Below are 13,806 nucleotides of genomic sequence, written 5' to 3'. Positions count from 1 at the left end.
CCAGCGGCAACCCCCGCCCCCATGCTCCCGGGCACAAGCTAACCACTAACTGGAAGGGAGCCAGGAATAAACTTCCCTGGGGGGGCAGGTGAGCCTGTCTTGGGGATCTTCCTCCTTCTTTCAAAGCAGCCAGCGCTGGAGAGATGGGATACTGGGCCATTAATCCAGTGATTTAGTGGGCCAGAAATACACCCTAATCTCTCTCTTGTAAGTGGGGAAGGGAAATGACCGTTGGGTAGAACGGCCTAGTAGCTAGTGCACTGAGCTGGGACACAGGAGAGCTGAGTTCTGTTCGGCTGGGCACCTCCCCTCTCTGTGCCTGTTCCCCTCTGGCCTCCCTATTTCCATCCCGAGCGCCTCAGGACTCCTCTCTCTGTACAGCACCGAGCACAGTGGGGCCCTGAGTTGCAGCCCCCTGCGAAGCAGAGAAATATCACCCCGGTTTGCAGCCAGGGTGGTTAGTTAATTCCCTGTTTGGGTTTGGGGGGTGTCTGGGAGAAGGGAAGAGAAAACAAATCCTCGAGGCGCGCTGTTTCTTTAAGAGGGAGGTGGCGCCCCAGCCTGGAAATCTTCCTCGTATACGAGCCAGCTCAGTCGCTCCGAGGGCCGGGCCAGGTAGCATGAGTGGCGCGGCGGGGCCAGAGGGGAGCCCCGGCTGGTGGCCCCCCGGGACCTAGCCAAGGGGTGAGAGAGACCAGCCAAGCCCCCCGGGCTGCATGGGGGGGGCTACAGGAAAGTACCCCAAGAAGGACCCAAGACAAGTCCCCCCAGCCCCGTGTGATCACCTAGGATCGGCGGGGACCTGCCGGCTGCGCCCCTTCGCCCTGCCCGCTGCAGCCACCCGGGTTTAAGCTGCGGTGGGGTTTCGGGACCACCCCCCTGGACGGATTCTGGTCTCGGTGTGGGACCCGCAGTGGGGCTCATCGCGGGGGGGTTGGGAGCGCCCTGGCGTTGCTGAAGGGGGAGCCGGCGTGTGCGCCCCGGGCCCCAGCCGCTGGAGATGAAGTGGGGGGCGTGGTGGGGAAGCGTTTACATGCCAGCGCCTGTTCCCACGCCGCATTGGCACGCTGGTCCCACTGGATCCTGACTCCAGGAGATAAAGGTGCCTTGAAAACCGGGCAAGGGGGGGGGGGATTGTTCCGGCCAGTTCCCTGCCAATAGAAGATCCCTGCCTGCAGCACCTTTCCAAGAGTGAATTATGTAAGAAAAACCCCCAGACTTTTCTCCGGAGACCGCGAAGCGCTTTGCACAGGTGAGTCCTGAGATGGGGAAACTGAGGCACGGAGGAAGTGCCTTGCCCCAGGTGCCGGATCTGGGAATAGAAGCCTGTCTCCTGACTAGGGTGACCAGACAGCAAGTGTGAAAAATCCGGACGGGGGGGTGGGGGTAAACTGAAATCACGTTCCCTGCTGGATGGCCTCTCTAGACAAATTATGCATGTTTACTAGAATCCTCAACTGTTGTGTAATGATCTAATTGACAACAATTGTATCCACATGGCTTGAGAGCTGGGGTGAAAAATCTCCTCATCTCCTAACCCTTGTGATATAGAAATATTGGTGCTAATAACATTTTCCACCTCAACGGCTTCCCCCTCCTGCCCCCAGAAACTGGGTTTTTGACTAAATAGCTTTAGCAAAAAGTGTCTGCTTTATGCAGACACGGCTGATGTTTTTGGTGTGATTTACAAAAAAAATCACATGGGGGAGGGACTAGTTTTAGAAAGGTAACGCAGGGTTTTAGGTGTGAAAGTCGAATCGAATGGAAGTGAACTCTTCCTTGGCATTTTTTTTACTCATAACATAATCGTGTCTAGTGGCTTTCATTGCCTAGGACTGCAGAAAGATTTATGGGCTTACTAGAGTTACTGGCATTGGATTTTAGCCAGGGCCTTCTGAACTATTGTGAAACTATGGCAGCACTGTAAGATACTGAAGCAAGACTCCGCCCCAACGTCATTGCCCCGCGTAATTTACTATGATGGTGTGAACGGGTGTTGCGATCTAAATTAATGAAACTGAAGCTGAAGTAAAGCTACCTGATACTGTGACTAGGGGCATTGGGATGTGTTGTGGAAAATTGACCACACTGTTGATTTTGGATCAGACAGCCTGAGGCGCCTTTATTTTCATACAAGCATGCATGCAGGGAAAGACAGCCTGTCCCCATGCAAGGGGTTAACTGCCCTCCTGTTATGAATTTTCCTACGTTTTTAAAGGTTAAAACTGCAAAACATAGCACGCATATCACACAGATATTGCCTTATTTGGGATACAGTATTTGCTAACAAACAAGCTATCTCATTTTATTTCCATTTTCGGTTTTTCCTGTTGTTGTCCCTTGGCAGTCACGGTGGTGGTCTGCCCGTCCTGACGACCCCTACTCTGCGGTTACCTTTTGCAAAAGTTCTTGACACACTCAAACTGTCACAAGCTGCATTGGCACACATGGGCCTTCCTTATCTTTCTTAATTGTTCCCCTGTTCCTGTTTCCAGCTTGTCAGGCCCTTGGCACAAATGAACAAATTTAGCAAAAGTTAAACCTTTGCCCTCATATAGCAAATTGTGTTAACTGCAGGCCTTGGGCCTATGAACCGAACAAGCATGCATGCTTATTTCTAAGCCTTTAAGCAGAGTGCCCCCTTTTCCCTATCAGATGCTATCAGCATTTTGGGAGGGACCCCAATGTATATGTGCAGTAGCTAGCACGTGGCTCATCCCTGCCCCAAACTGCTTACCCTCAAAAACAGGGGTGGGCAAACCTTTTGGCTCGAGGGCCACATCTGGGTATGGAAATTGTATGGCAGGCCATGAATGCTCAGGAAATTGGGGGTTGGGGTGGGGGAGGGGAGGGCTCTGGGGTGGGGAGGGGAGGGCTCTGGGGTGGGGCTGAGGATGAGGGGTTGGGGGTATAGGAGGGTGCTCCAGGCTGGCACTGAGGGGTTCAGAGGGCAGGAGGGGGATCAGGGCTGGGGCAGGGGATTGGAGCATGGGAGGGGGTCAGGGTGCAGGCTCCGGGCGGCACTTATCTCAAGCAGCTCCCGGAAGCAGCGCCATGGCTCTCCTTCAGCTCCTATGGAGAGGCGCGGCCAGGCGGTTCTGCGCACTGCCCCATCCGCAGGCGCTGCCCTCAGAGCTCCCGTTGGCTGTGGTTGCTGGCCAATGGGAGCTGTGAGGGTGGTGCTTGGCTTGAGGGCAGCATGTGGAGTCCCCAGGCTGCCCCTATGCGTAGGCGCCAGAGGGGGGACATGCCGTGTCTTCGGGGAACCGCATGGAGCCACAGCATTTGGGGAGCGGGGCAAGCCCCCGACCCCGCTCCCCAGCAGCAGCTTGAGGGCCAGATTAAAATGTCTAGAGGGCAGGATGCGGCCCCTGGGCCGTAGTTTGCCACCCCTGCTCTAAAAGCATGTACCAATGTAGAACAAACAGTAGGGCAGGTGAGGGATACAGGAGAAGGGCAAGCTTGGACAATTACACAGGTGATTTCTATAGCTGTTTTCCCCCACCCTTCTCATTCCACTCCAGAGATGGCTGCATTTCAGTGGTGGTTTAAGGGCTTGCATACACATGATACAGCTGTTCCTGAAGAGTGCCAGGTGCTGGATACTCCTGTTCCAGAACAAGAGTGCCTTGTTCCTGTGTAGCTAAACCCAGAGGTTAAGCTAAACAGGGACAAAACACTTATTCTGGAATAAGATTCAGGGCATGGAGTTATTCAGGAATCAGTCCTAGTTAATGTGTCAGGGAGCTGGGCTCTCTGGGAGTGCTTACAACTTGCCGTCCTCTGGGAAGAAAGTTGCAATAGAAACTCTAAGGTGAAAGCCGTCTCCATACTTGTAAAAGCAGACAGGGCAGCTGGATTTCAAGGCCAGAGAGGATCAGTATATGGTTCTGTAGCATAGCGCAGACCAGAAAATCTCCCCTGTGATTTTTCAACCTGCAGATGGTCAGGAAATCTTTTAACTTTGTTTTCAGTCAGTTCTTCTTGACCCAATTTTGGGTTTTAATTTAAAAAAAAATAGCCAAGTTTTTGGCCAAAATGAAGTTTTCAAGGTCGGGGGTGTGAGGGCAGGGGAGGGGAAGTGTTGTCTGCTCGGTTTCCCATCGCTTTTACCAAAACAAATCTTGAACGAAACACGTCAACCTGTTCCAATCAAACACCGCAACTTCTGGAGCCACTCGAGCGGGTCTCCTAGAGACATCCTGTCTCGCTGTAATGACGCCAAGGGTTTGTCTGCAACGCGTTGTCACTTTGAGCTATAACTGGGGGTTTGCCCTAACCCGACTCCCATCCGCACACAAATCACTCACTTGAGTTGTAAGGAGGTGCGTTAGATGTGAGCTCGGCGGCCCATGGGCTGGCGTGGGAGGAGCGAGGAGGTTGGCGCTCAAGTGACGAATGCAGGAGGGTTATGGCAGCTTGAGTTTAGAAGCCATGGGGTTAGAAGGGACCCGAACCCCTGCCCAGATGTAGGATTCGTGGTTTAGCTCGGATGGGAAGCATTCTGCCCTGAGCTAGGGAAGATCAAGTGGACTAATTCATGTTATCTGTTGCAGTGAAGACGCGTCCCGAGTGATGGAGAAGCCAGGCCTTTCTTTCTGGCATAGCCTCTTCCCATGTCACTGAGCGGTGGGGACACAGAACACCGGCGGCAGCATTTTCCATCGCGAGTATCCAGGTATTGACCTGGCTTCCTTGAGGTTTATCTTTCTCCCATTTGTACTTTCTGAAAGTCTCCCTCTGGCTGCCATGTTCCTCTAGCTTTGCGCAGAAGACGTGGGTGGGGGTTGGTCTGGGAAGCAAGTCTGAGTGAGTGTGTCTCCCCGACGGGTGTCTAGCATGGGTGGCTGGTGAGCCCAGTTGATTCATCTTGTGGTGCTACCTGCGTCCAGTAAAATGCTGCTTCTCTCTTGATCTAGGACTGTCTGGGGCTGGCATGGAAGGGACAGCTGCCTCCTGCAGTGCTGTGCTCTTCTCCGCATCTGTCACCTAAGGGGCAGCGCCTCTTGCTCTGTAAGTCGCTTTCTCTCCCGTTGTGGAGCCGGGGTGCGTGTCTGTGTGTGAAGTGAACACGATCACTGGCCCCATGGGATTGTGGGAAGGGAAGTGTCGGATGGGAGTGGCCAACGTCTAACCTCTGGCCAGGATCACGGTGCCCTAATGGAGAATGGTAGGCGGTGGGGGATATTGAACTAGATGGACCTGTCTCTGAGGCAGCAGAGAGATGGGGGTAGAGGCACCGTTGGCTTGTCCTGCATGGCAGGGAGGTGGAGGGAATAAAGTGGGTTAATAGCTGGATCTGGTAGGGCAGGTGGATAGGGGGTGGGGTCCGGGGGGGCGGGACTACAGGCGGATGATTTGTTCCAGGATGCTGGACTGGATGTCTCAATGGGCTGGGGGTAGTGCTGCTGTACATGTCCCATCCGCAAAGCGTACCGTCGGTAATTCAGCGGTGCAGCGTTTGCCTCAGCCAGTTGAACAACTGTACGGTGGGGCGGTAGAGGTCTCTGCTCTATAGGTTAACGTTAGCGTGTGGGCAGGTCTCTGAAAGTGACGTTCGAGGGCATTTCACAGGATGTCCTACTCTCTCTCGATCTTTCAGGTGAACAAAGATGTGAAGAGAAGACCATGCGCCCACTGGCTGGGATATGCGTAGCTTTGTGCGTGGTGATCGTGGGACTGGCAGAGGGGGACGACCCATGTCTTTTCACCCCCGACAAAAAAGTCGCCACGTGCAAAGGTCAGAACCTGAACCGCGTTCCCCAGCACCTTCCCCGCACCCTGCTCAGGCTGGATCTCTCGTATAACAGGCTCAAAGAGATCACTGCAGGGGACTTCTCAGCGCTGACCCAGCTGCAGAGCATGGACCTGGGCTACAACAACATCTCGCACGTCGCGGCGGATGCCTTCGCCTCCAACGTCCTGCTGGAGGAACTCAGCCTATTCAACAACTCCCTGCGCCGGATCCCCTCGCCGGCCCTGAAGCCTCTGAGGAAACTGAGGCGGCTGGAGATGTCCAACAACTTGTACCTCCGTTCAACTCTGGACGAGGTCTTCAGCACTCTGAGGAGCCTGCAGGAGTTGTCCATGGGCGGGTCTCTGATCCAGACGGTCGGCAAGCGGGACTTCCTCCCGCTGAAGGATATAGCCTTGCAGAAGTTTGCCCTGAAGACGGCGTCCAGCCTACTGGAGTATCAAAAAGGGGCCTTCTCGGTGCTCAACACCACAGCCCTGTGGTGTGACATAGCCCTGGACAAGAATCCCAAGGCCTTGCCCGTGATTCTGCGGGACCTGAGGGGTAAGCCGCTGCAGTATCTCCGCTTCCGCAACCTCTTTGAGTTCACCTACTACACCGAGTCCGCAGATGTCTTCTCTGGCTTGGCCGAGGTGCGAGCCAGCAAGCTGGTCTTCTACCGGGGGAAGTTCAACGAGAACCTGCTACGGCTGGCCCTGCTGAACATCCAGAAGTCCCGCATCCGCGACCTCTCCCTGATGGCCATTGACTTCGCCCGCTCTTCCCCGGGGAACCGCTCGGAAGCGGGCATCGCCAACCTGACCCTGGACAGCTTGTTGCTGCAGGACATCAGCAACCCCGACATCCTGCGTTTCGACTGGACCTTCACTTGGTTCAGCGGTGTGGCCAACCTCTCCATTCTCAATGTCAACTTCAACTTCGTGCCTTGCGACACTTGGGATGAGATGCGCAACGTGGTGACCCTGGACGTCTCCAACAACCGACTGAAGGACGCCTACATCTACAACCAGGGCTGCAACTACCAGGGCGTCATGCCCAAACTGGAGCGGTTCCTCGTGGCCAAAAACGAGCTGACCAGCCTGGGCGTAGTGGCTAAGTTCACGGCCAGTTGGCCTCGCCTGACCCATATCAACGCCAGCCACAACCACATCGGGGGCCTGAAGGAGACGGCGTGCCAGTGGAATCCCGGCCTGGTCTGGCTGGCCCTGGACCACAACACTGTTACCATGGAGATCTTCAAGTGCCTGCCCATCACCCTTCACTACCTGGACCTCTCCTACTCCGAGCTGGACCGGCTGGAGATGAGCTACTTTGTCCGCTGCCAAGACCTCCAGGAGCTGAAGCTTAGTGGGAACAAGATCAAGTTCATTCCCTCAGAGTGGAGATGCCCCAGCCTGCGAATACTGGCCATGGATGGCAACTCCTTTGGTGTCATCAGCAAGGGCTCCTTCGTCAACATGCCAGAGCTGACCAGCCTCAAGGCTGGGAACAACCCCTACCACTGCACCTGCGACCTCTACGGCTTCCTGCAGGAGACTCGGAGGAAGGGTAAGCTAACCCTGCTGGACTGGCCTGGGGACTGGACGTGCTACCACCCGGAGTCCCTGCTGGACATGGGCGTGGCTGCCTACACCCCGGGGCTGACGGAGTGCGACGTGAGGGTGGTGGTGGCCATCTCTGTCTCAGTCACAGCCGCTGTGATCATTGCAACCATGGTGCTGTGCTGGAGGTTCGACGTGTTGTGGTATCTGCAAGCCACCTACCGCATCGTCCGGTCGAAGTATCGTGCCCGCCACGCTCACCCCGCTCGGGCCTACGCCTACCACGCCTTCATCTCCTACAGCTGCTCAGATGCCGACTGGGTGAGGCAGGAGCTGCTCCGGCGGCTGGAGAGCTCCAGCCCCCCGTACCGCATCTGCATCCACGAGAGGGACTTCACGCCAGGCAAGTGGATCATCGACAACATCATCGAAAACATCGAGAACAGCTACAAGGTCATCTTCATCCTCTCCCGCAGCTTCGTTGACAGCGAGTGGTGCAACTACGAGCTCTACTTCGCCCACCAGCGGGCCGTCGGGCTGGGCTACGAGGACGTCATCCTCGTGGTGAAGGAGGCCATCGATCCCCAGAGCCTGCCCAACAAGTTCTGCAAGCTCCGGAAGATGCTGAGCACCAAAACCTACCTGGAATGGCCTTCGGAGCCCAGCCGGCAGCCTTTCTTCTGGATACAGCTCAGGAATGTGCTGGGGAAACCGGGAGCAGCCGAGCCCAGCCAGGATCGGGTCTCTCTGGCCAGCGTGGAGTTGGGCTCAGATGCGGTTGTGGGTAGTCCGTCTGAAGAGGAAACTGCCATCGACGCCGTGGCTGGCCCTGCGAGTTAGCGCTCGCTTGGGCTCCAGCTCCGCGCTGCCTCTGCTCCTGATTTACACGCCTTGCACAGTGCATTGTGCGTTCGCACGCCGACATCCTGCTTTGCAGATGTGGTGGGAAGAACATTGCTCCAGGTCTTAGCTGCTAAACTCCAGACCCAGATTTTTTGGAAGGGAGCAATGATCTTATTGGCCCAACTTGAGACCCCTCTTAAAGGGGCCTCCTTGTTAGAGAGTGCTGAGCACCTGCCTTCTGAAAGTTGGAGGCACTTGAAAATCAAGGCACCTAAGTACTACCTAATGCGTCGTATTTACCCACCAGCCAATGGGACACCCTATGCTCCTGGACTGGGAGTAAGGAGCCCCCCTATTCCAGGTCAAACTCTGAGAACAAAGCCACTGCTTGATCCTGCCACCTCTTGTTTCTCCTGAAGGTTTAACCAGCGACAGTATTGCCACGTAATGGAAGGATACAACTTTGCTAGGGCTCGTGCACTTTAGCGTCTGAGTAAAATCCATCCCTTTGCCGCACAAGCCGCTTACGTCCCAGCTGTTACCCGCTCGAGGACGTCAGTGCCGCGAGCAGCTTGTGCTGACCCTTTGCCTGAGTGAGCGGCACCCTCTGCGTAGGAGACGTTGACTGAAGTTTCTACGCTCCAGTTGTCTAGACCCGTGGCTGTCGGGATCAGTCCCCACAGCAGTCATCACCTGAGCTCTCTGCATTTCTGACCACTACAAGTGACCGAGATAGGTCCCTTTATCTGCTCCAGGTATGCCTGTGCCAAAAATCTGCTTATTGTACTGACCTCCAACTCTCAGCTGCATCGGCTCCGGCTGGGTTACGGCACACCGAGCTGGAGTCTCGTACCATGGACAAAACTGCCAGCAGAGTTCCGGTGGCAAATTCTTCCATCTCCCCGGTGATGTGGCTGGATAGATGAGGTCCCTAGTGGGGAGGGGAAGCGAGAATTTGTGCTTGAAACTGCAAACTGAGCCCGTCGGAGCGGGATTCGTGGAGCCAGAGAGGGGAAGAACGTATTTCTGTTGTGTTTCTTTTAGGGCGGTCGATTTTAATCGCCGTTAACGCAGTCCAAAAAATTAATCGTGATTTAAAAAATGAGTCACAGGTTTAATTGCACAGTTAAACACTAGAATCCCAATTGAAATGTATTAAATGTTTTGGTTTCAGAGGAGCAGCCGTGTTAGTCTGTATCCGCAAAAAGAACAGGAGCACTTGTGGCACCTTAGAGACTAACACATTTATTTTGGATGTTTTCTACTTTTTTAAATATATTGATTTCAATTACAACACAGAAAACAAAATGTACAGGGCTCACTTCATATTATTTTTATTACGAATATCCCAAAACAACGATATAAATAGTATTCTAGTATTGTTTACCAGCGCGATTCATTTTTTAATCGCTTGGCAGCCCTAGTTTACGTGATGTATTTATGCCGTATTTTTAACCGCAAGGACCCGTTGGAGGTGACTTGTTTCATTTCGGCCCACTGAGTCGACGCCGCAGGACTAATCCACCCTGCCCCTTTGGGGATCTTTGCCACGGGGTCGAGTCGTCTCCTGTGAGCCTCGCCGACGTTGCATCGCGACTCATGGAAAGCAGAGGGGTTCCCGTAGCGCGATCCTGCATGACTGAGCTCCTGAGGAGATAGGCCGGCCCCTCTGAAATGTGGGGCAGAGGGCCCAGTGGAATGGGGCTGCTGGGAATATACCTGGGAAGTCAGTTCTGATCCCGTGGGGGAGGCAGGGGTCTCTCTTCCAACTTACACTCAGAATCTGAAATCGAGGTTCTGTCTCCCCCCCCCCCCCATTGACTTCATTAGGGGTTGGCCTCCCTACAAGAAGCTGCGCTGTCTAAAGTGGGAAGCCCGACTCCAGAGTTCTGTTTGTGGGTCTGATCCTCTCTGGGTGCTTCTGTTTCCCCATTTTTACAGATTTGGGGGGGGGCGAGGAGGGGGCGGAATAACTACTTGTGAGAACAAGTGTATATAAGGTGCTAATGTTTCGAACCAGCTGTCCCCGCGTTCAGGCTGCCTCTGACTTCAAATACTTTCTCCCTTGCTTGAATGCACCTTCTTTAAAACTGAAGTCATTGTGGGGTTTTGTGGGCTTGTTTTTTCAATGTAAAGGTCTCAAAAGGCCGATGGGGCTCGGAGCCTGGCTCCACGCAGGAGCCTCCCTCCGTTGTCTGGGCCAACAAACGTAGGCACCGGCCTTCGAAGTGACGTACAGCATGTTGCTGACTTTTGATATTTAATAAAAGAGTGGTGGCTTTTCCCTAGTGTGCTGCACAGTGTTTAAGTGGGACGCTTTCAGCCGGCCTCAACCGAGCTGGAGGCAAAGTGGGATGGTGAGGGGTGTGTGAGAGAGACTTGGGGAGTACAGGACCTGTGCATTTGTCTGGAGGAGATGCCTGACATGCAGGGCACCGAGTGAGGATGGAGATCGAGATGGAGGGGGCGAATATAGGGGGATGCAGGAGACTGGACTAGATGACCTCTCCAGGTCCCTCTCCTCTCTGACAGGAGCGTGTGTGCACATGGATGGGGTACGTGTTAATATGTCGTCTTAACATCTTGAAGGAAAGGGGTTCAAAAGGGAGCTAGATAGATTCCTGGAGGACAGGTCCATCAATGGCTATTAGCCAGGGTGGGCAGGGACGGTGTCCTTAGCCTCTGTTTGCCAGAAGCTGGGAATGAGTGACAGAGATGGATCACTTGATGATCCCCTGTTCTGTTCCTTCCCTCTGGGGCACGTGGCACTGTCAGAGGACAGGACACTGGGCTTGATGGATCTTTGGTCTGACCCAGTCTGGCTGTTCTTATGGCTATGCAACACTGCAGGCGAATGTGGGGACAGGAGCAATTCCTTCTCCCCCCGTACAGGTTGTGCCTCTTTTAAAGCCGAGGGGGTGGTAGCACTAATTAAAGGTTCAGTGTTTAAACGTCAGCCTGATGCCCGACTTGCGGGTGCCTGGGTGGCGAGAGTTTGGCAGCAGAGCCAGGCTGGCAGTACCCTGCGCTGAGTGGTTTTCAGGTAGGTTGGAACAGGAGAGGAAGCGTGCGCCCTGTGTGGGATGTGGTGGAGAGAGGCAGCCGGGAAGGGCATGGGGGCCGCTCGACCTACACAGATCCCCTCAAAGCAGCAGCCTGTCTGTCGCCCTGCTGCGTCAATGCTGGGTTTGCAGGGAGCGCGTGAGCTGCCTCGTGTGGCTTGGGATCCTGTTTACCCAGGTGTCTGTTCCGAGCAGGCTGCCAACTTGGCTGGGAAAAAACCTTCGCATGTTGGGAAAATAACCCCGACTCCTCCCTGGGGGAAGAGCAGTAGCTACTGCCATAGGCTCCAGTCCGCCACGAGGGGGCAACATTGCATCACCCTCTCTGCACCAGGCTGCAGTGAGCTAAAAGCCAAGCAGGGCTGGGGACGGAGAGTGGGGCCGTAGCTCCGGCCGGAGTGGGACTGGACTAGAGGGGAGCAAAGGTGGGGGCACAGCCCATAAGAGGCAGCCAGAATCCAGGCCTCCCTGGAACGAAGGGTGTATAGTCTCCTTCCAGCTGCAAGGCTGCCATTCTCTTGCAGAAAGTCCTCTCAAGTGCCTTTGTACACAGATGTGATCCCCTGTGCTACCACTTTACTGTCTCCCTCAGGTCCTCTTCCCCCCACCCCACCCCAGAAGAGGGAAATCCTCCCCTGCTCCAGTAGGAAAAGAGGAAACAGCCCCCCTGGAACAATCCCAATCGCTCATTTGCAGCTCAGATTCTCTGCTCCTGGAGACGCTCCCACCTCTTTGCGACTCCAGGGAGCGAGCCCCTAGCGCAGTGCTGGGGGGAGGTAGAAGGGGGTGCCAAGCGGGTGCACTTTAAGCACTGTCTTCTAAAGCTGCTGCTATTAGATTATGATAGACCCCCCCCACACACACACGCACAACCTCACTTTTTCCCCGGAGCACTTACTGCCCACGTCCATCAGGCAGTGGCCCCAGGGTTTGGGGAAATCCTTGCTAATGCACTTGCTGGTGCAAGCCTCTTCCCCGCCCCCCCAATCTGCTGCCTGGCTTATGCCCTGAAGCAGGAGGCTGGGTGGATCTAATTTCCCTTCACGTCTCTTTTCTCCCTCCTCTGCTCTGCCTGTCCCCTGCGAATAACGCCCAGGCCCGTCGAGTTTGAGGCTGCGTCTGTCAAGCGATCTCTGGTTTCCCACGGCGCTCGTCTCTCCGCAGCGCGGCCACCGGCAGGTGGGTGTAGTCGGGCGCTCTCGGGGGGTCTCAGCAGAGTGGGTTGGGAGTTTGGAAGGGGCTTGAGCGTGAGGCGTCCCTAGTTTACTGAACAGCGGTGGGATCTTGGCACCGAATGCCCTCTGGGCCTCTACCCTGAATGCCTGTTTAATGGCAATTGATGGCTGATTTGGAGCCGGAAGGGAGCCATTGTGCACAGCTGGACAGGGTGGCAACCTGACGGCTTTGGGCAGAGGGTGCTGCGTGCTGCCCTGCCCCCCTGCAGCGCCCACTCACTGCCTTTAGCAGGACAGGCCCAGTGTCGATGGAATTGGGGCGGCTGGTTAAACTCAGGCTGCAGTATCTGGTGTGGCCAGCAGGTGGCAGACGCACCCACCCACGCACCCCCCTTTCTGCAGCGTGGGAGTAGGTTGATTTTGAGGGCAGCTAAGAAACTGAATCTAAACTTTTCATCTTGCCTGGGGGAGGTGGGGGGTCTGCTCCCGTGAGGAGGCCCTGGGGCAGCAGCAGGGCCAGGATGTGATCAACGTGACTGATCAGCGCAAACGCCCATCGCTAAGCTCTGTCCCCCTGCTCCATCTCTCTCCGCTGCCCCCCCATCACCCAGGCCTGCTGTAGAAGGCCACAGATTCTTTTACAAGGCAACATGACGCTGCTGAAATGCAGCTGGCTCTGGGGTGGAGACTAGCTAGGACACAGCATGCTGCACAATTGTGCCGCAGAGGAGAAATCTCGAGGGGGGGAGGGCGCACTGCCCCCCTATTCTTAGGCAAAGCGCCCCGTGGGATCTCTGCTGTTTTATGGATATTATCATTGCAAGTAGGACGCCAGCGTGCTAGGTGCTGTACAAACAGAAGAAAATGATGGTCCCTGCCCATAGCGCTTCCAAGCTAATCAACTCGGCTGGCTCCAAAAGGGGGGTGTTTTGGGTGGGGCCGGCTCCCAACCTGCAGAGGTCTGGTTTCCCCAGGTCTGTCCCATGATCTGGGGGACAGTATGATTCTGGGGCTGTCTCTGCTTGCGGGGTACCGAAAGGTGAATGGCGCCCCACAGGGGAATCCCCAGAGACAGACACTGCCTGCAAACCCCGGTGCTTGAGCCCAGTAAATAGCAACCTGGGTTTCCTTTGCGTGGCTCCAAGTCGGCGGCCCAGACTCCTCCCGACACTTGCTCAGCGTCCTATCTGGCCCTGTGCTCGGGTGGCCAGTGCTGGTAGCAGCCCAGGAGGGAGGCCCCCAGGGCTGCTGGCTTGATTCCCCGTCGGGACAGGGGTACCCTCGAGTCCTGCCCTTTAAAGCTACCATGGTCCTGAACTGACCTTACAGCTCCAGAAGTCGCAGCAGGCGGCGGGTGCCTTCCCCTAACACCGGCTGGGCTTCGTTCAGGGGCTGGACCACGTGTGGCTGTTGCAGTGGGGACGCCTGGT

At 55.5% G+C, this 13,806-nt stretch overlaps 1 protein-coding gene across 2 annotated transcripts; it reads left to right on the top strand.

Moving 5' to 3' along the window:
• Positions 1-620: 620 nt before the first annotated feature.
• On the top strand, positions 621-10,313 carry LOC120390761 (toll-like receptor 2). Of its 2 annotated transcripts, XM_039513617.1 has the most exons (4): positions 621-1,252; positions 4,557-4,678; positions 4,920-5,013; positions 5,603-10,313. In XM_039513617.1, the coding sequence occupies exon 4, from the start codon at positions 5,629-5,631 to the stop codon at positions 8,134-8,136; it is 2,508 nt and encodes an 835-aa protein (XP_039369551.1). In that variant the 5' UTR covers positions 621-1,252; positions 4,557-4,678; positions 4,920-5,013; positions 5,603-5,628; the 3' UTR covers positions 8,137-10,313. The 2 variants fall into 2 exon arrangements, with proteins under 2 accessions (XP_039369551.1, XP_039369552.1); XM_039513618.1 differs by lacking the exon at positions 621-1,252 and having other exon boundaries at positions 4,544-4,678.
• The last annotated feature ends 3,493 nt before the right edge of the window (positions 10,314-13,806 follow it).

The sequence above is a fragment of the Mauremys reevesii genome, linkage group 24 (assembly GCF_016161935.1).
Source record: "Mauremys reevesii isolate NIE-2019 linkage group 24, ASM1616193v1, whole genome shotgun sequence".
In the NCBI taxonomy this organism is placed as follows: Eukaryota; Metazoa; Chordata; order Testudines; family Geoemydidae; genus Mauremys; species Mauremys reevesii.
Note: the sequence above shows the minus strand (reverse complement) of the source record. Positions and strands in the feature narration are given on the sequence as shown.

Excerpts from the sequence above, each read along its gene's own strand:
- LOC120390761 (XM_039513617.1), top strand. The coding sequence starts at position 5,629 with ATGCGCCCACTGGCTGGGATATGCGTAGCTTTGTGCGTGGTGATCGTG.